Source organism: Notothenia coriiceps, unplaced genomic scaffold (genome assembly GCF_000735185.1).
Source record: "Notothenia coriiceps isolate Sejong01 unplaced genomic scaffold, NC01 NC01_scaffold00007715, whole genome shotgun sequence".
Lineage (NCBI taxonomy): Eukaryota > Metazoa > Chordata > Actinopteri > Perciformes > Nototheniidae > Notothenia > Notothenia coriiceps.
The window spans coordinates 51,613-74,651 of NW_011340416.1; the positions used below are offsets into that span (position 1 = coordinate 51,613).

General features: G+C 37.2%; 1 protein-coding gene across 1 annotated transcript; it reads right to left on the reverse strand.

The window, feature by feature from the left end:
* Positions 1-1,193: 1,193 nt before the first annotated feature.
* grb14 (growth factor receptor-bound protein 14) lies at positions 1,194-22,556 on the reverse strand (the record flags this gene model as incomplete). Its single annotated transcript, XM_010769761.1, has 13 exons — positions 1,194-2,257; positions 2,649-2,742; positions 3,181-3,268; positions 3,367-3,436; positions 3,659-3,775; positions 5,925-5,987; positions 6,335-6,430; positions 6,539-6,649; positions 7,819-7,956; positions 8,083-8,157; positions 8,293-8,414; positions 10,234-10,390; positions 22,427-22,556. Coding segments are annotated over 13 exons (1,408 nt in total), but the record flags the coding sequence as incomplete, so codon positions are not given.
* Positions 22,557-23,039: the final 483 nt, after the last annotated feature.

Sequence of the window (23,039 nt, forward strand, 5' to 3'; positions counted from 1 at the left end):
TGAGGGCCAGAGACAGAGCGAAGAGAGGCTCTTTATTTACTGGGAGAAATGCTGTATCCACAGGCCGTTTGGGCAGGATGGAGCTGGATGAATTCATTAAAGGAAGCGCAGTCTCTCCCAGCTGCCATCTCTCCCCCTGCAGCCAGACTCCGATCAATGGCAGGAATACATCCAAAACAACATTTAGCACAAGACCTCGGAAGCAGGGGTGCATTTAAGACTTCTCTGTGTGCGCACATCTCCCCTGGATGTGAGCACTGTTTCAAAATGTGCTATTGAAGTAGAGCAGGGGAGGTATAGGGGCAATGTGTTTGTATCACAACAGAGAAGACTGGTTAACATGAATGCGTCAAGACAAGGCATTCTGCTGGTTACTGTTGTGGAGGTACCAATCATAGCCATTACTATTCTTTTCATCATATTCTACAACGCCTTGAGAGTCAGTTGTAAATAAAACTTAGATCAGCTTCAATGCATTACTTACTCACTACTGCTATATGTATCATTTAATTCCCCCAGATAAGCATTTGCATTAATGTACAATATTAAGACAATTTATTTTAAGGCAGTTAGAACCTACATTGCATCTTTGACACATTTGATATCTATTATGTAATTGAAATTGCACTAAAAAAAGACACATTATGATTTAATACCTAAACCTGGACAAGCCAAAGCAAAATGCTTGTAGTACCATCTAGTGGTAGTACAACCTCTATACTGTACATAAGCTGCCCAAAGAATTCAGTAAATCAAACTAGACAATGTTAGGCTAATGCGCCCCATACAAGCTATATAGTGCAACTAAATTTAACTATGTGCTGGATCTCATTAGAGAATCATGACTTATGTATTCACTATAAAAATCTCTTTTAGCAGTAAAGTGCCCCACTGTGTGCTGATGAGGGAGCTAAGGTGGACTTTTCGTTTTATAGTGAGATTTAGTGTCTGTCATTTCATTTTTATCATAACCCTGTATGGCCCATTTAGCATAAAAATACTATAATGTATACTTTTTTGCTTCAGTGTCCCAGATCAGAGTTTACTGTGCTGAACAACATACAGTAACGTGATTTTAACATTCACTATGTGTAGGCTACATTGTATATTTTCCTAAAATAGAAAAATGAATGATAGCAATAAAATCTTACAAACAGACTTTGTTTATATATATATAAAAATATGCAGTCCATAGTATTTATTGTTCAATGCAATGTTGTACAGCTGTAAAATAATTAAACTAACATTAGATGGTGTTTCAACCATGTCACTGATTTAAAATACCTTGTTATTAAAAGCTGATGCGTTAATGGCAGTGTCCACAGAAGTGGGAATAACACCAACAACCAAGCCAAGTATTTCAAAATGTATATCTGAAATCAAAATCAGTCTTCTTAACGGCTTTATCTAAAACTGGTGAAATAAATGTCACTCCTCTCACTCTAGAACAAGCTCACAATTAAAGTCATGTAAAAAAACATTTCATTTAATCACAAACATTTCAAATGAATGTACAGTGCAGTGAGGTTGTGTGCTATGTCTCTCCACCTGTACATCACGTCTCCTCTCCCCTCTACAGCAGTATCGATCCCACTCACTGGGCATGCACAGGGGCACTTCCTGAGAGGTCCTTTTAGCCCTCATATAGAAAACAACAGCAATTTATTTTACAAAAAAAATACCTGAATACTTAAAAATACAATGACAAAGAAAAGAAAGATAGCTTGGTTTGCTCAAATTTAAGAGGACAGAGGTGTTGTGTATGACAATGTCTTGCATGATATAATTTCAAATAAAAATGTATCACATGCTCTACAATGCAGAGTACAGGAAGTCATGTTTGGACCATGGATTTACCACCACCCTTCACGGTAGAAAATGCAAATCAACAGCACATGTGGTCTGTTCTTAAATTCAGCTTTCAAAGCAAAGAAGGAGGGCCCATGTAGCAGACTATGGATGTCAATGATAGTGGATTATAACAGTGGTTTCAGTTAGTATGGCTGTATGTCTTTATTCTTCAAGGCACAAGAACACTGGGAGTGTTTGTCTGGAAAGGCCATGGAGTTAAGGTGCATCTGGGCCCTCGGGGGTCTCGTGGGTCCCTTGTTCACAGGGCGATACGGGCACAGTGGTGTTTGAGCTTGCAGGGCAACACCCCTCTATTTAGCTGGTAAAATTCCACCAACTGGATCAAGTCGGTGAAGCGTGTTTGATCGTCATCCAGACTGTAGAATAACTCCCCATCATCGTCCACCTGAAGGGGACACACACACAAACATACTTACATTTCACATCCACACAAGGGTTTAGATGGACACATATTAGCCTAATAAATAGTGGACCCTCTATAATAGGGCTACATACACAGCATAACACAATAACTCTCCTATGATATTTATGAAACACAATTTAATCTTCCATTTGAAAAAATGTTCAAAAATGTTTGAATATAAAGTCAATTATAGTTCTAACAAGAAATTGGAAACAGCACGTCAGATTTTCTTTAAATATCTGAAATTCTAATCTGCCAAAAGAAAATTGTGACAGTGTATATATACTGAATTATGTATGAGGCTTACATTTGGAAGTTGGGTAAGGTATATCAAAAAATAACCTTGTATATAGGAACAGTGAATTGTACTCACGGGTACGATCTGAAAGTGTTTAATTTTCTGCATGTGGCACAGCGACAGTACAAAAGTCTTAGGGTTGCTTTGGCTGTCCCTCAGAAGAAACATTCTGAAAACAAAAAGAAAGCTCTTCACTGTTGTATCACTTAAACCCTATTTAAAATATGTATAAAATCTATACAACATGTTGCGGCATTTACAAGTATTTGAAAAAGTAAGACGTCTATTATGGACTAAAAAGGAATATTGCTTTAGCTCCATTGTTTTTTTCTTTTTGGAGATCTGCTTCCATTATCTTGCTTCCAGATGTAAATATGCTAAATCATACAAATGTCTTTTAAAATATTTTTTGAAGACTCTACATTGACTATTTATAAACTACTGTATTGTTAAATATAATATATTTTTTAAAAGTACTTTCATAGAAGAGGATATTAAAATATAAAGATTGAGGTTGCACCAAATGCTGTAAGCCCAGTGGTCTAATTTCTCACAATAAACCTGATGTATTTAATTACATAATGAAAACAGAGAAAAAACTCCTTACCCATCGATGAGACCCTGCTGAGTGATTATACGCTGAGCCTCCTCCCTCGACAATTTGCCGTGGAACCAGGGCTGACCCAAGTGGAGAGCTGAAGCACAAAAAAATGGATATACTTTGAATGATTCCTTTTTTAATTATCTATTTCACGTGTGTACAGATGACAAAAAGGAAAAGTGACCCACAGACCCATGTTTAACAAAGAGCTGTGTGATGTGGAGGGGCTCCCATGGCCGCTCAGACGGTGGCAGCTCTTCCTCTGAGGCAGAAATAAAAGCCACAATATTAGTTGTAGTCACATTGATAGTTAATTCATCCTTTTTTCTAAAGACACAACCATCAACCCTACAGTATACGTTTTTATGTTGCTAAGATATTGTGTATGCTTTTTTATATCAAAAAAACATTATGAATTCGTAATAACTCTTAGGTTCACCAAATGTAAAGATGAAATGTTTTCAATAGTGATTCACAGACTTACCCTCCATGACAGGCCTTCCTCCACCGCCACAGACATCGCCTCGGACGGGTTCTCGATCACACGGCTCTTTTGGCCAGAAAAGTCCATGGCCACCAGAGAATTCTCTGAGATGCTCCTCTGAAATTGCATGCACAATATACAATTTTGTATTATCTGATTGATGCTTGTTTAATTCAATCCTTAGTAATGTTGGTATTTCTTTACTCATGATATAACAATGTTGTATTATCAAACTCAATACAATTTTATGGAGGGTTGATTTCCATTTTATTCTCTAGCATGGAATCTCTTTGGCTCTATTTTGGTATTGTATTGCCATCTAGTGTCTGAGTAACGTGACTCCATCTTCATCATTTCTGGATGATCCCACACAGAAAAAGAAGTCCATTGAAAAGGGATTAAAGTAGTTTTGAAAAGAATGACACATGGGCACATTTTAGCCCCTTAAGCTGCCATATAGTGAGTGGCTCACTGCACACACCCAAGAAATGTCTTCTTATCAGAAATACTGAGAAGCTTTTAAATGACCACATTTTTTCCTCTGCCACCTACGAAGCCTACAATTTAAATGAGTGTTTAATACAAAGTGACCAGTGCTTACTTTGAGGCTAGGCCATCCCTACCCATCGTATTCACTATGACCCATTTTCAATGATAGACATCTTATCATGTAACACTTTATGAAACCATCATTCATAAAGGGTAAAAGATAACTTAGGTCAGGAATTACTTAATGTTTAACAAACATTGACATGAATAATAATAATATTGACTAATTATTAGTGATACTACAATGTTTGACGTTTTATCATTAGATATCAAATCATGTGTTTATACTGTAAACTAGGTACTGAATCACAGACGATAAGACAATTACTTTCTGATTACTTTATTTAAAATATGTTGAAAATATTATGAAGTTATGTATATTATATTAAGTATTTGTTAATGTTGATCAAATAATGTGTAAACCTTTCAAAATAAATTGTGTAAACCATTTCTAAACATTCTTTAGATATCTATGATGAGGTTGCAACCAATAAATAGTTTATAGATAAGATTTCACTAAACAATAGTTATTAACAATTGGTTAAGTCATTTAAAAACAACACTAATAATACAATAATTAACCATTTATAGTGTTACACATATCTGAATGTCTCCACAAGTTTAACAAACAATTTTCTTAAAAGGTTTACAAATCATATGGTGATCATTAAAAAGTATATAATTAGGTATAAAGTGTTATGGAAGTATTAATGCAACTATAAACAAAGATTGCCTACATAACAGCAATATGAATTATTATTAGTACACATTATAAATTGTCCTTTTTTTTATAAAACTATAAACAAAAAATAAATTAACAATTAATTTACTCCTTATTAATAATAGTTACTATAGTGATCGTATGAATCAGTTGTTTATCTACGGTAAATCTTTGCGTAGCCTCAGCAACCTGCCCCGCATCTGGCAGATTCTTGTTCTCCCCTATCTTTGTGGCTAATCCTCCTGGCTGGTCACATATGACCCTCTGACAGCAGAGAAGAGGTGATGAGTTGTTAAATCTGAGAGCAGCTGATCACTGTGTATTTTTAGAAATTGGAGGGTTCACGAGCATGTCCAAAGGCCATAAATAGATTGTGTTCACTGCTGTGAAAATATTCCCAGTAGAGTCTGAGGCTATTCTGAGACACCAAACCCACATGAACACACTGAAGGTGCCTCATTTGTCCTATGCAATTATATTACTACATTGCTATGTGTTGGCTCTAACACATGTCTGACACATGGAAATTCCTTTTTTTGCTACCCTGGGAGCTGTAGTACACTCTATAAAATAAAAACTGGCCTTATACAACCTTAAACATTTGTAAAGGCAAACATTTAAGCAAACCTTTACCTAAACAATATCCAATTTTCACTTTCCTTCTGAGTAAATATCAAACACCATTAGCGAATGTCAAAAGAGGTAAAAAGTCTTTAGCATATATGTTGAGGGAATTGTTTGTGGGTTTTTCACCACGAGGGTCCCATTTATTTGGAAACTATCATTGATATAAATTCATAAAAGTTGCCAAAATAATTTACAATATTATTAATATTATTTAAAAAAATATATATATATATTGCTATCAGTCAAATGTAACTCTAACGTTGTTTACAGTGTTTTTTTGGCAAATTAAATACACTCAGTTATGGGCAGAAATGTGTGAGAAAGAGACAGATCACAAAATGATAAATCATAAAAAGAATTTCAGCCTACCATTGGTGAAGCTTTTTGTTTCTGGTGTGGCTGGATAAAGTTCTGGTACAGCTCCATCCCATACTGTAAAATAGAAAAATATCAGGATTTTAAATTCCAACCACAAATATATATCCCATTTTACCTTTAAAATAGGAGAGTAATGATGAAAAGGGGCACATATACATAAATCAAAGTCTGTTGCGCTTTAATGTTTTATTAATAGACCAGCAGGGGAGTTTCTAATGCACTGAAGTGCATCCAGCAGATATCTAGACAATGAACACATGCTGCTTCTATAAAGAGTAGGAGTGCTAATCCAGCATCACTCAATAGTTTCCCTCGCCCTGCTCCCAAAGCTAAATCTGATTCTAGCACTGACTCAGCATTCCTCCTCTAAGACTTCACCGGTTAGCGATCAGCAAGACAACCTTTAACAAGCGCATGGCTGTGATCCAGCAGGTCCTGGTCTGCTCATCATCCGCACAGAGCAGCTTCAAGTCCCGGCCCGAACTACCCTTTGTAGGCTGGAGAAAGAAGTTACAAGAAGACAAAAGAGTTCAGCACGCTAGTAATCAATACAAAACTTCAGCTCATTTTGTACAGTCTTTGGCATTTTGAGGAAGTGAAGGCACCTTGACACAGAAGCCGTAATCTGCAGGTGCTCCATGTCGTTTTTTGGCTGACAACACTGTGTAGACATCACTGTCACTGAAGTCTGCAATGAACTGGAGATGCCTCGGTTCCTGTAAAAAAAAAGATAAGTCATCATAAAATAAGAGTCAGATATTTATCTCCACAACATGGAAATCTAATGTATGTGAGAGACACATGTTTGGTCTTTGTTTATGTCACATTCTTGCCTCTTTATGTAAAAAAACACAAGAAAGTAATTTCCTTTTAGAAATGAATGGGGCATGGTCCTGTTTGAAATCTGTTAACAGTGAATAAATGCAATGTACTATACATTTGAATCAAACCCGATTTCCAGTCCGGTAAAAGGAATATAATAGCTTATTTAGGGCCGAGGTGAAGCATACTAACATTTAAACAGTGCATATATATCAATATATATGATAAATAACAATGTTATCAGTCATTCTGGGTGTGGTTAGCCTATAAAAGCCATGACAGAGATAAGGGTACAATTAGACATATTGATAGGGGCTGTATTAAGACACTATCAACACGCCAAAGATAAGTTACCAAGATGGGAAAAAAGCACAAAGATTGCCATTGTTCTGCTGTTCATGTGACGCACCAACTCCACTTCCTTATTTAAAGTAACGCCTCAGCCGTGAGTGTCTGTACTGACTGAAAAGCAACGTGTCTGACCAAAGATGAATGGTAAACCTGCGAGAGTTAAAGTGGGCGCCATACCAAAGCTTCCCTGCACCCGACAACAAAAGGTCTACTGTTGTAGGAAATGAAAGCAGTTGAGAAGTGGTTGTGTTGGCACGGCTGGTGCCTAGGTATAAGCTTCACTTGTCAGCAGCTCTGAGAGTCCTGTTTCTGCCTGGATGATGTGCCAGCTGACCTACGGAAAATCAAGCTCAACCTGTTGCACTGCCCTCTCTCAGCACGAGTGAGATTTATACAGAAGATGAACTGGTGACCCCATAATCCATCAGAGGGCCAAGATGTACCTTCATATATAATAATTGTAATCTTCTAATGGATGCCATGCATTTTTCATGTTGGATGTTAACGGTGTGAACTACGTGCATTTAGTTAAAGTAAGAATGGACCAAACGAATGCAGTTGAACATACTGGAAGTATCAAAATAGGATTGCATGCAACAGAATGGCTTTAATTGTCTGCAACAAGTTACACATGATGTCTGATTTTTATATTGCTTTGAATTTCACAACATGTAGAGAACATTCTGTAGATGAGTCATTTAGCTTTACTGACCTTGGAAGTTCCCTTATTGGAGAAATAAAGGCCCGACCTACGCAGGACAAAATAGAACTTCTTCCAAGATTTCCTGCTTTGCTCTTTGGCATGGAGGTGTCCATGTATCTCTGGACATGAGCTGGAGTTGAGAAAGGTCTGTGTTGGGAAGAGAAATATTTGTCCATACGTGGGTGTGTACAGTATAATCTTAAGGTACATAGCACATTTAAACAATTGGCACTCAAAGTCAAAGAAAGTGCAGAGTAAACAGAAAGAACTTACCTGTATAAGCTGAGAGTGATCCACCATGCCGTTGGTTTCACTGGATATAGAGACCATGTGATCCGGGAAAAAGTCCTACCAATATGAGCGCAGTTATTACAGGGTGGTAGGAAATGTAGGTGGGTTAGTACAATAGAAAGGATATTTAAGGCAAAATGATGTGCATAAACCCATTACAATACATACAGTTTACTCTCATCACAAACTCACCAGGGGTTTCCTGAAGAACTCGTATTTAGCATAATTCTTCCTAAAATACAGCCGGCAGTCTGTGTCCATTCCCCAGCCGGATAGCACCTCCATAACAGACTCATGGTCTTCAATGGTTCTCTCTAGTGAGACAAGTAGGAAAGAAAACAAATATCAACTTCACGTGTTTCTCTCTTCTTCATTTATAAAAGACAGAGGCTGAATAGATTCAGCTGTAACACCAAACCAAAGTTAATGAAAAGACGTCTGCAAAATATTTCCTGGCTAGAGTTGTGTTGCTTTACTTTGAGGCACAGAATTTGATTATTAACTTCATACCAATGTTTAACAGCTGGATGAGAACGCGAGCAAATCAGTTCAACATGAAACTTAATTATTTCCCAGAATTTGAAATAATAAAAAAGAAATAAATCAAGAGAACCATGTTAAGGAGCATTGCACAACATCAGGGTGAATACGTCATGACACAACAAGTAACTATTCATGCTGTACTGTCAATGACTGATAACATAATTCGGAAAAATTACAGCCCTATTTTGTAGATGATTTAATTGAATAACACAATAAACATTTATTAATATGAACTCAATACCATGAAAACAATGTATCTTCAAATTAAATGTATTACATTGGTTCTTTATAAGGGGTATAAAAGATCAGGGGAACATTGTAAACCTACAAAGAAGCATTTGAGCCATTTGTTTATCTGGACAAGTTAAACTATGAATATGTAAACTATTTGTTTCACTTTAAATGATTAGGCAACAGAGAACAAATAAATTGATGACTAGAGAAAAACAGATGTATGAATTAGGTAAAGTGTGAAATAGTGTGGAAAAGCAGCTGAGAAATCTTTTTTATGCAATCAGATCAGATCAGTGTTAATATACCATTGACTGATTGTTTCATTTTTCACTCTTATTTTAAAAAGAACTACATTTGATGTCCTTCATACAACACATAGTTGAATGCAATGCTGATGCGCATCACACTACTGTATATGTTACATAAACGGGTAAACCACACAGCACATTTTTGGATGCAGGATAGATGAAAAATTCAAATTGTTCTTCAAAGCAAGCTATTTAAGACCTACAAAGTAGTTTAAATGGTTGTATATTTTTAAAACAAACCCTTTCAGTTGGGTATTCAGGCCATCCAAAAATAAAAAATATAAATGGGCTTTGAACGTCTTTGAACGCACCTCCACACAAACAACAAACATTGCTCTAAGATTAACTGGTAATAAATTATGTTGATGATGTATAGTGAATATTGTGGGATTGCTAGTCCTCATTATAATGGGCTACTTGTTGATTTTTTTACATATTGAATCATTTATTTAAAAACATTTGAATAGAGATGTTTGAATGTCAATTACCATAGAAAAGAAGAAGCTTTGGATCATTAATTTCAGCGTTAGTTAAGCTGGTGGTCCTTTAAGTGAAATAACCCGATCAGCAGCATCACATACAGCACAATACTAGCAGGATGACATATTATAAAAGTGAGAGAAAATCTAAATACCCGAGACAGTTATCATCTTATCATGCATTGCACTACCTACTTTCTAATCCAAGGCGAATGGAGGATGACGGACAATGTTTTATGCAAGGGGATTTATAATTGATGCCTCAAGTGATAAAGACACAATCATAACCCCCCCCCTCATTATCTTTAGGATTTCATTCGGCACTGAATTGGTTAACAATTTAGACAGGGCTCCTTTTCACTCACATTTACAGTATCTACACGTCCCCACCCCCCACTCCTCCCATCAAATCCTCAAACCTCACCCACAAGACTAACAACATTACCATCACATGGTTAATACTAGTACTATAAATATGGCCAAATCAAATGTATGATTATTTACTGTCTCTACTTTAAAGTACTTTTTGAGACTTGATAAGGATATTTCTACAGGACACAATATTTCACCTATTCCCAGATGAGAGATGTGTTCAAAAAGAGTCCAGCTGTGGTCATCAATGCAGTGGTTCTTCAGGACGAACAGCTGGCATATGTCCCGGGCAGTGATGTCACTGGGAACCTCGACTGCTCTGCTGGTGTTGTCTTCATTATAAACTTTGATTACCTGCAAAAAAAATATTGAGTTACAAACTTTTGCAATCACTAAAGAATGGAAACTGAATCTTGTGTTTGGCGTGAAGTAATGCAATGAACAGTATGAAAAGTGAGGCAAAGTGTACACCAGTTATCTACCCCTTGCAAGCACTATTTCACTAGAGAACAATGTACCAAGTATACTCCAGATTGTACATATTTGAGAAAGCTGTTCATTAATCATAAAACTTAAGAAAAATAACTTACCCCCCTGTTTGCAGTAAGTTGTTTTGAGTTTGGACAAGATCTGTAGCGTATGCATGGCTGAGTACACAGCATTGCCTAAGAGAGCTTTTGCAAGTAACATAAAAACACGCGTCTGACAGCACTGCGAGTGTCAGCTGGGAAGCAAGAGTCTCTCCCTCTCTCTCTCTCTCTCTCTCTCTCTCTCTCTCTCTCGCTCTCTGTGTGCTTCGGTAGAGCTGAAAGGAGGCAATTAGACAAAACTGCCTCTCAGCACAGCCCTGTCCCGACTCCACATATCTGTATCGCTGCAGCTTAATACCAAATCACCTCCTACCTTTTCTCCACCACTAAGCGTCAAGAAGCCAGAGATCAACCTGCTCATTCACCAGAGCCCCTTTCAGAAATGCACCTTGTGACCTAGTAACATCTCTGTATCACTTTAAACACTCGTCTGAATTGAGAGAGAGTAAGATTACTTGCATCGCCTACTAAGACCACTGTAAGGAATTATCTAAATCGTCATCTTAAATGCACAAAGTCAGGGTTAATAAATTGTAAAAGAGCTAATTTTTAATTGTTGAGGAGATCAAACTTCTCATATCAGATAAAACCTTTTAAATGTTTCCCACAGTGAGGAACATTAATGTAGAAATCATTTCTAAATGACTAATTGCCATCAATAGATAGATGAAGCCAGCAATGTTGCATATACTTTTTCATGTCTGAAAAGGGCTTAGGGGGAGGAGAGAGAAAGACAGAGAGAGTCACAAGGCTCCAACCCCCTCTCCATTCCCATTCACACGCCCATGGCAAGCAGAGCTCCCAGCATAATGCCCTGCAAGAGCCCACAGAGCAATTACAAAGGTGCTGGTTAAATGTAATGCTAGTTGGGTCAACTCGGCCTAAAGTTGACAGAGGTGGGAACGGAGGGGGCACAGAGGGAGGCACAGTGAAGACCAAATGACTGTCTCTTTTCTTGTCTGTCAATGAGTGCTATTGGTAGTTTAAAGCTGGGCAGGGCGAGTCTGACTCCTTTTGTGGAGAGAAAGGAGGTCAGCGCTCTCCAGCAGGGCTGAGGTTTGAGCCCTCAGGGAGCCATCAGCAAATGAGAGCCTCAAGCTATGACATCATCTCTCAGTGTAAACCATTTAGTGTTTAATCAGCCTGCTCGGAGCCGGACAAGACAAATATCTTTGCCTATGGAAGTATCACAAAGACAAGAGCCTACATTACACCAGTGTTTAAATATAGTGTACTTCACACTGCAGGACAATTATCTAGAATGTACTCATATCAGAGACAGAGACCGCGGGGAACAATAGTGCCAAATCATTTTCATTAATATCATTATAATAGCAGCCGTTTTTATTTGCTGCATGCTGGTAATGCCAGCGTCAAGCCTGGGCTTCTGTTAAGCTGCTTTGAAGAAGTGGTTTCCTGAGAGTTGGCCAAATCAAATCATTCAGGCATCACATTTCACCAGGAACAGGGTAGGGTTTGTCAAGAGGACGAGGAAACCTTTGGTGCATTAGCATGGCATATGTACTTTATGTTTGCATTACTAAGCATAGACCAACTGAGAATATTAGAGTGTGTTTCCATACAAATTTGAGTTTGCAATTTTGAATCCACTTCATCACTCGGACAATATCCTGTAAACTCTTCTACACACAACAGCTACTGAAAGAGCATTTTAAGAGGAGGAGGAGACAGGGAGACTACCCAGAGTTACACAGCAGTATTTTATGTTGTAAATTGTATTGATATTTTGTAAACAACTAATGGTGACTCTTAGGAAGCTAATGTGTTTAACAGCTGGGATAAAGACACACTGCATGAAAACTGTTACACAGATGCTTCACAATTTACAGCTTTAGGGCCACCTTTTGCTACCGTCATACACAAACACATGGTCGCAAACACACAATCATGCTGGGGGTTTTTCGCAGTAGAACTCGGAGGAATTGCAGGAAAACTTCCACTGTGCAACATACCCAACTTATAGCAAATTGTTCATTTTCTACTTCCCAATACTAAATATTCACCACAGTTTTTTAAATATATAAATGATGTTCATGTTAAGATAGAAATGTATGGACAGATGAAGTAAGGTCGGGGCTTGGCTAAGCGTATACATATATATTGTATATATATTCATGAGAATTTATATTATAGATAATATTTGTTGGGTACTTCTGCTGGAGGGTGGACATCAGATCCACAAAAGTAAAACAGCTTCCTGTGAATGTAAGTGTGCTGTCTCCATGGTAACTATGATAGTAACATTTGTTTTAACATTTGCATAATTATCACCAATTATTTGATGTCAAATATTGGGTGTTTGGCCTGAGGCACCAAAATGTTGCTCACATGGTTTGCCATCAAAAAAGATTCCAAAGTGTGGCTTTTAAATACGAAATCTGCTCTCCAAGTTAGTATAGATGTACTTATTTAGCAGATGCAAGAGTCAAGCACATATGCACCAGAGGTTCTTTCAAAACGTGGAAAATATTCTATGGAGAACCATAGAAAAAATATTTTACACAAAACATACAGGAGTAAAACAAATCTTGTAGAAAACAACCACAATCAGTTGAGAATTATTTTTACTTTCACAAAAATATATCATTAGGCAGATTTTTCCCTCCAGGTTATTGAAACCAGTGGGTGGAAGTTATGTTAATCATTGGTTCAGAGATTTTAATGAATGGCCAGGCAAGGTAGCACACTGTGTAAATGTCTAATGTCTTTATCAGTGAACACAGAGCGGCATTCATCGGCAAGTAACCCTGATCCAAATGTACACATACCTTCACATGAAAAACATTCATGTCAGTCTACGTCATGTCAATCAAGTTCACCTTTAATGTTGCAGCACTCAATAATTAAGAATAAAGTTATTTTTGTGTTAGATTATTGTTCCTTGCTTTAAAGGGAAAAAGTAAAATGTAAAATGCCTTTAGTTGTGTGTAAGTTGTTGTTTTAGTACATTAGTTAAACACTTTAACAAAGTGATGGCCCCAAAGCTCACCTCACAGGGGAATAGTTTTGATGGCAATTTATTTTTTTGAAAGTGGCATTAATCAATTCAGGTGACTTTCAGCATAGCTGTCACATTGATTTATTTTAACAGCTCCCACACAAAACAGTACTGTTAGCTTAGTATAAAAGGCAGAGTAAACATTGCCTCCTCTAACTCAAAGACGCAGTCTAAATACTGAAAGTGGTTGATGCGAATATATCCTGCTGTGGCCAGAAACTTTTTAAAAGGCAGTTGTTAATAAAAAGAACCAGTGGACTGCTGGCAAAATGTCCTATAAAAAGGCAAATTATATCCTTTTTTGAGAAATATAAAAAGATGTCCATTGGGCTGATATTGTTTTTTGACATGGATGTAAAAAAAATCAAATACATTTTAAAGTTGGAAAAGTAAACTTTTCAGTTGTCTATGGTGAACAGAAAACGTTTTTTTTTAAACACTACAATCTCTCTGAAACATGCAAAAATGCAAGCCATGTTCAACTACAAAACTGTAGATGTGTGGAGCTTCATTTCAGGGGGTGGAATGCAACCAAAGCAATAGAACATCATGTGCTGTCTTAAAAGACATTTTAATGAAAAGCAAAAAATAGAGTAAAGCCAGGCATTGACTTTGCCCCACGACATATAGTCTGGTTGAACATAAACTCCTCTTTTAGACCTTCTTATCTCAAGGACAGGACGGTGTGAGCCATTTCGCCAATTAGACTGCTCTGCTTTAACCTTGAACTGCACTCCCACAGCTGCAGCTCTATCATGGAGCGGTGGTGAGGAGGTGGCCTCCAGCCTCGTCTTAAAGAACTATTAAGAGATGTTCCAGCTCCCCACGGTTACTAAACTAAAAAAGACTGACGGTCTCAACCCAATGTTTTTCACGTCTACAGCTTATAGCTCCCAAATATTAGCTGAAAATACAAAGCCATAGTCAGAATGCTAGTTAATTTACATAGGAGGCACTTATCAGGAAAATAACTACAACAGCAGGAACATTTTATCAGGCCACATAGAAAATGCTGGAAAGCTACAGTAGTAGCTACTTAACCCTGGTTAGCTGCTTCAGCCTTGAAAATGGTTACAAATTATTTAAATAAATGAACACTCTGCTGAGTTTATAAGGCTTGGATTTGCACAACATGTTATAGTAAGGTAGGACAACTAAATACACTTGAGTTGGCTGTGCCCCTTTATAACACCATTTTCATCTCATAATACCTATGTGGTTCACAAGAAGGTGCCATATTTGTCACACAGGTCCACAATTCATTGTGCATTTCATCTTGCAAGATGGTTTAAACTCCATGTGGCCCCTGTCTGTAACAAGTGATTACATTGTTAGTATGAAATGGAAGCAGAACTGAGGTTAAGATTTTCCACTATACCGCTGTTGGACAGAAGTTTGTGAAAATAATTACCTCGAATATAACCGAAGCAACACCATAATTAGGTGTTCTTTACTGTTCCTCATAAAGACACTAAAAAACACTTTATATTATATTCTAACATGCTGGAACTCTTTGTCTGGTATTTATACTACTTATCAAAACAAATTGCACATTTTGCACTACCAAAGTACAGTGACACCAGGCTAGCGTCCTGTATTGTGTTTTTGTGCATGTCAGCAAGAGCATAAATCCCAAAGTTCACGCCAGAGGGAGATTCTCTCACACATACTCCTCTTACCAGAAATGTTTTTGATTGGACTCCTTTGTTTACTTCAACATAATGACATCACAATTTACACTCAAACTTCTATTGCTTGCTGTGTGCCTGCTCAGAGTGTCTGTTTTCATTTCACTGATACAAAAACTGCAAAAACTGCCCAACACAAGACGAGAAACTTTAACTTCACCTGACTGTGGTAAATTGAGGCCATTCACTACATGGCAAATCGCTGTATTTATGTGATTCAATGAACTTGATGACCAAGGGTGAAAAGAGGTGCTGAAGCACAGGCAGTAGGACAAAATTAAAGCACTTTTCGATCAATGAAGCATGTAAACATGTCACAGTATAAGTACAAAATTCAAAACCTGAAAATGAGAATATGTCATAAAAATGACAAATATCTGTGTCAAAGATTCATTCCAAGCACATGCTTACGTATACTTACGTTTTTGAAGAACCCAGTGTGAATCTTAATGCAAATTCAGTTCACAAGTAACAATAGCACAGAAAACAGTTATATTGTTCATATTTGTTTTAGATTGTTATATTATTTGTAATCTTACTATTCTATATGTAAGTTCTTGACTTTTGCAGTTAAATGCTTGTGTTTTTATTTCCTCTTAATATGTTCATTCATTAAAAACACCAAGAGAACTTTCAATCAGTCAATCACTTACTTGGCAGTAAACATTAATCAAGTTACACACAGTCGTTGAAGAATGCTCAAGAGGTTGGCTCTCATCCAGTGCCACCAAAAAAGACAGCACAAATGTATAGAAATCATCAAAAACATGAACAGAACGCAGCATTTCACTAATAGAGAGAAGTTTTTTTGAAAGATACAGAAGAGATCATGTCAGATTTCCTACCCGTTTCTGCAGACAAAGTGGTGTGATGGCAGGCAGGGTGACTCTCCTCGCATGGAAATTCATGCTTTTGCCTTAGATGCACAATTAACTATATGACAAATATCTGTGCATAGTAACTGAATATAGGGATAATGTAAAAAAAATTATATCTAAGGCTAGTATTTATATATAGTATTGCAACTAATAAGAGCCCTTTTAATATCGTAACCCTTTAGAATCTTCAGAAAATCTCTTTCGATGATGTAAGTGTGAGAAACTAAGTCATGTAGCCTCCCCACAACACAAACTCCTCCTTTGTCCTTGAGAAAGTAAAAGCTTTTTCCTTTTAGAAAGGCACTTTCAATAAACACAACTGGAAAAAATAAAATGTTCTCATGAGTTTGAATATAACACGTCTGAAAATAGCTACTGTATCAGTTTACTGTATATGGTTTTGTAGACAAAGTAATACTTACACAGCGACAATCTAGAAACAAATACACAGAAATTGAGCTGAAGATTTCCCAGAAAAGACCATGCAGGTTTGTTGCTGCCTACTAGAAGACACTACAAGGCTATTTTTAGAAGCAACACATGTGGGACCTTGTTTTATACATTATGGGTGCTAATATTAAACATGAATGTGGGCAAAAGGTGATTATAAAACAGTACAAATAATAACGTTTTAGTGAATGAGAAGCTCAAGAGTGTTCACTGGAAATTACACAAGTTGTATTCTTGCAGTACAGTTTGTTTATTTCTGCAACTACATTAATACTGACCTGTTAGAGGCCTCAGATTTTTGCACAATTTATTTATCCTTATTAATCCAAATTGTGGTGGCGTTTTAATCCTTGTCTCCAATTTAATAGCCACCTCTATCGGGGTTGTGGGCTTTGACGCGCCTCTCTTTGTTTCCGAACAAATTAGCTGAGAACGTGGTTGAATTAGATGAGCTTTATTCGTTAGTCCATAAACAGCAGGACACATTTCTTCGCTTCTACTAAATAAATGTCAACAGTCTCCAAAGTAACAAAAAGAACACGGTCAAAAGACTTTTCCGTTTCCCCGTCTATCACTCCCAGCTGTGTCCTATCAATCTACCATATATAGGCATAGCCATGCACGTGATACTGACGCACATAACAAATAATAAGTGAGCCTTAAATTAATACATTTTAAACCATAATGTGACTCACATTATAAATAAATAATTATAAAATTATTCTTATTTTTGTCGTCTTTGCAAGTCAACAACATCTGAATATACTGCATGTTTCTGATGATATCCATACAATTCTTTGGCATTACTGTATCTCAATACGATCATGCCCTCAAGAAAGAGAGAATTAGAGGTCCAAAATAGCTCTTTCCCCAAAGCCTCGATTCACAACCGACATCTGTTTCACTGTACGATTAGACAAAGAGTCCTTGTGACTATGACTGTGCCATCTTTACAAGACACGCTCATTCTCAAGCCTCAGTCCAACAGAGTAATACAAACTTGAAATTCTTATTAAAAATACAATTGTAAAGATTGACACGTTTATATAGGTCAATAAACTCTGCACTATACTATTTGCCTCGAGTTTAACACGTGCAAATGCACCTTACATTTCCACTAGTATATAACGGACCTACAGTATACTAAAGTAGGATATGTACATTTGTTATATGGAGAAATAATAGTAAGCACAAGTCTGAACAACTGCTTGTGCCCCAGGACAGACTCCATTTTAATAAAGCTATGATGAAGCCGCCACACACACAACTGTGGTAATACTGTACTTTATTTGTTAAAATACAATACTAAAAAAAAGAAACTGCATCCAAGAGAGGTAAAGCAGCAATGTTTCGAATCCTCTCTCTCACTGTAACCTTGCAAAGCTAGAATAAAAGGCCTGTGAACAGCATTGTAATATGAGCATGGGTCTATATTACTTTGGTCTCCTCACCAGCACCAATCATTGTCCTTCATTTCAACTCATGAGAACAGACAGGGGAAGAGGACCTTCCCACAACAGGCTTCATGTGTATCTGGAAACACAGCGCTTGAGAGTGCAGACAAGCAGACGCTGTTAGTTATCACACAGCTAAAATGAATTGGAATTAATGGAGCCAGAATGATAACAGAGACTCCACAACTCCCATAACAAAGCCAGCTCCAGACACATTGTCCTTGACCACGGAGGATCAAACCAAGACCCCTTGTCGGCTCTGTCAAAGTAACAACACAGCAACCAGAGGTGGGGTGGTTTGCATGTGTATAACCCCCCCTCTGGGCAGGGGTAATCAGGGTTAAACTATAAAACAGCAAGAGATACACAGTATTTTAGTATCCATCCTGCAAAACGAGGAGGCAACCACATAGATCAAAGCTCAAATCTGTCATATTTGCACTTGAAGCATTATTTGTCTTAAGTGTTCATTAATGTGCATTGTCCCTCTTCAAATAAACGATTACATGAAAAAATGAACATGTCGATAGACTGTATGGGAGATGCTTCCACTCATTGGTTTGTCCAGTTTTCCATATTGGCTGTTGTGACACTTAAAGGTGGTACAACTATTACACTGTATAAGACATTTTGAGCCTACCAAATGTTGCAATTAATGTTCAGGAAGTGAAAACACACTGTAAAAAAAGTTGGGAGAACAAAACATGGAGTGTAGTTCTGATAAAACGGTTTTACTCCTTTACAGATTATCTAAGCCAGATCAGAGGCCGTATCAGAGGCCGGAAAGGGTCAGGGTGATAAAGACAGACGGTGTGTGTTCACACCAATAAGAAACAACATTTTATTCCACATGACTGTCACTCTGAAAGAAGTTAGTGAGAGAGACAGACATGGAGAGAAATGAAGGAGCTGCACATGCATCTAACCACAGGTGGCTTCCTGTATATAACACATATAAAACGATGTGTTGAATTTGCAAAGCATGACTACTAATTCTAAATCATCTGATTCTCACATGAAACGATTGAAATATATTGTTCTTATCAGTGTTCAATAATATATTACATGTATTCCAACATGTAAAGTTAAATAAGGTATACAATTACAGAAGTTATGGCTTCAGCATAGTTCTTTTCGTTCAGTAAGCAGTTCTCTGACAAACTATTTAGTAGCTGAATGGAGGGAACATGAACAAAATGTTTTATATTTACTATGTGTGACCCTGGAGACTCTATTACATCTGCTGTAGAGGAGAGGCTGAAAGTCAGAGAACACAGACATGCATGTTGCATCTGAAATAACATCTCTATAGGGGCAGGCATTTCCTCTGAGACATATGGCTGAACTGAACACTCAACGCCGTCTGGACACAGGCTGCGTGTGTGCAGTTTATTTTGCGATTGCATCATGGAGGAATACACGGTACTAAATAATTATTCCCACAATCGAATAAGCTAAGGATAGTTTTCTTAATTCATTGATTAAATGTCTGGTCTATAAAATGTAGGAAAGTGGAAAAATTAAATGTTTTGTCAGTCAAAAAATGATAACATTCAGTGTAACATGATGATAAAATTGAGTAAAGCAGGAACAATTACACTTATAATTAATTATCTAAATATTGTTGGGATTAATTTGACCCATTCAAACAATTTCAACAGAGAGCTGCATGAAATGTTTATTTAATATAAAGACATTTAAAATATAATGCTGACATGGTACATTTAGAATCTATGGTAATACCAATGGGCACTTTTTCGTAACATCAAATAATAATAATGTGGCAGTCATGACTTGGTCGTGTTGTTATGGAAATGAACCATGACACTGAAACACAGGGGTAACAGGGGGGTTAGCTAAAACCAGTTTTAAACCAGATGAAATCCAGCCTAGAGTGAAATAGCTTTCAACTCTGTGTAAAACAAAAGCAAAGTCAAGCTAAGAATCTAGCCAAATCTCAATCAAATTAACTGTGAACCTCAAAATATGGTCAGCTACACACTGAGTTGTTTTCAGATGCCACATCTACTGACGTCCCCGATTTTCCTTGCCTTTTCATTTCATAATCTAAGCCTGTCCTTTGTAGAAGATTATTATTTTCAGATAATTGTAACTGATAGGAAAATGACTTGCCAAAGCGACACACTGGGAAACTCAATAGACAATTTTCCTTTATATGAAAGTCAGAAGGGTGGGTGAAGGGATGAATGCTGCACAGTTGGAACAATGATGTCATTGGTTTCTTGAGCGCAACTGAAAAAAGGTCATAACCCTGTGACATGAGGATTGTGACACAAAAACAGCTGTTTCACTCTGACATGCTCCCTTTGTCCTCCCAATACCGCTGCTGAAAGGACATTGTAAGAGGCTGTCAGGCCCACAAGGTGCAGGCACAGGCCTCATCAACGAGATACATAAGGAGCACTTTAGGATTTGCTTACAAGGACGCCACATTGTCGTGGAGTGAGGTCAACAGGGTTTCATATTGCTCCTCCACTGAGAAACTTGAAGATTGTTCACGCATTTATCAAAGAAAATGCCAAATCTGGGCAGATCCCTGGCCCGTATTTACAATAGGCTGTTGAGAGGATAGAAGAATTAGCAATCACTCTGTAATTTTCTTATTTTAAACGTTGAATTGAATGAGGATGGAATAGAGCAGAAGGGTTCATTTGAGATTTGCATATGAAGTGGAGACAATAAACCACACATTTGATCAGACTCTTGTTTCAATCACACATCTACTTCCAGTTCAATGAAAGCTTCCGATAAAAAAACATAAAATAAACGTTATGCATTCTGTATTTTTTCCTTCTCAGCATGAAAGCAACACATGCGCACAGAGAGGTCTACGCTGCTGACAGTCCTTGGTAACTGCTGAGCTCTATAATTTCAAGCTTTCCTATGAGTCATTGCTTTTAGCTGCCCCCCGCTGCTACACATGCACACATACCACAAAGATACTGAAAAACCTGAAATCAACTTCAGCATACAGTATTCTGTAGGAATCCGCATCCAGGAAATATCTAGTGGTTGACCAACCAGACACATTTAATAGCCCTGGAAAATGTATAGACAAAATCCATTTTAAAACCCATGCACTTTTGAAGCAGACCCATAATTGTTAGCTTTCTAACATAATGAATGTGCTCTCTTTTTAGAATTTGGCAGTGGGTTTTTATAAATGTACAAATCAACAACAGATCTCAGAGTCATATTAAGTAATATTTTGCTGTGCATAGTTGTTTTTTCTTCTGACTTTCAATAGGGTAAAGAGAGTTCATAAACTAAATGATTATTCATCATGAGTTGTGTATCACCTGCAGCATTTCCATTCATTCAGACTGATCCATTTCCAGAATTAAGAGATCTTTAGATTGTAGCGTCAAACAACAAAAGCTGCAGACACCTTTCCAAAAACACTAAAGCACAATTCCAGGAATGCATGATGCAATGTGTTTGTCTGGTCTATGGGGTCTTAACATTCCCAGGTTACTAGCTTACTACCAACAGTGTAAGCTGATAAGCATTACAGGGTTCTTTTATTCCAACAAGTCAGCCAACAATAAAGAGTGCTAGCTACGGTTGTAATGTCAACCAATTGTTAGCAATGAGAAACCTTTAACTACTTCTGTTTGAGATCAAAGACCCATTGTTTTAACGGCTACTATGAATTTATTTAGAGTGGTAAATCTGTGTTTGTTATCATTTTACCTGCAAATAGGCCCCTGCTACACTTAAAGGGAAAGGTATAGCAACTAAGAGGGGCGGGACTAAACAAATGCAAAAAAAATGAACTTGAGATCTAGATTGGACTGAAAACCTTTTCTGGGACAAGCAGGTACTTCCCCACATTCATTGCACATCACACAACATGCGCTCAAAGACAAAGGTACAGTGAATGGCTGCTGGGAACTAAGCCAGGTATTTCCTGTGTTAAACATACATTTATAATAAAATGTCTGATTCAATATCAACATGTGGTATCAGACATATGTATTGCCCATGTTGACATTGTTTAATAGCCACTGTATGTAGGAACATATACAGTATAGGCTCTTCGAAGTAGTAACATTGTGCATGTGAAGTGTCTACGTGTGCTTTTTAATCTCATCAGTGTGAATCCACACACTCACATAACTGTTTCTACCATCCATATGCCCTGAAGTTGTAGCTAATTCGCAAGCCAGACATGTAACAATGCATTTATTTAAATCTTATCATGGCCTTATTTATTATTTTTATTATAAATAGAATGACTCTTTGTGTCACAAACACCTTCTAGTACTGTAAATGAAATGGGACACTCACCTGAGTTGCACTACTTTTGGTCGATGGTAATAAACATTCATAGAGGAGGGGGGTGAGGGTTGAGGCGATGAGCTCAGGGAAAGGGTTTGGAACAGGGGAAGAGATTGAATCTTCTCCCTTTGTATTGCTCCTAAAAGGAAAATAAATACAGACAGAGAGATAAACAAACAGATGCTGCTCAAAATGTGGTAAATATTGGTCACATCTTGTTTTAAATGTGAGGATCGAAAAGATAGAGGGTGGTATGCTGTACAAATGTCAAAGCCCCATTTTTGCCATATTAGGCTATACATATAAAATAGACTTGCCTTGAATTCAAAATGAGTTCTCAAAAAAGCAGATTATTTGGCCAATGTATATGTCCACCCAATTCTATTTGATGTTAGGGTAAAGCAATAACAAAACATGTTTCCATTGTGTCATTTTGGTTGAATATTACACACTCAAAGTTACAGTTAATCATAAAAAGAAGCTACAGTGAAACTATGTATCAAGCAGATAAACAATTTGTATTTTATTGCAAGAAAGCTGCAGTGGAAATCTAGCTTTTAAAGAAATTAATACAAATAAACACTTCCTATCTTGCCTGTCAGTCTGATTGTAACATCATAAT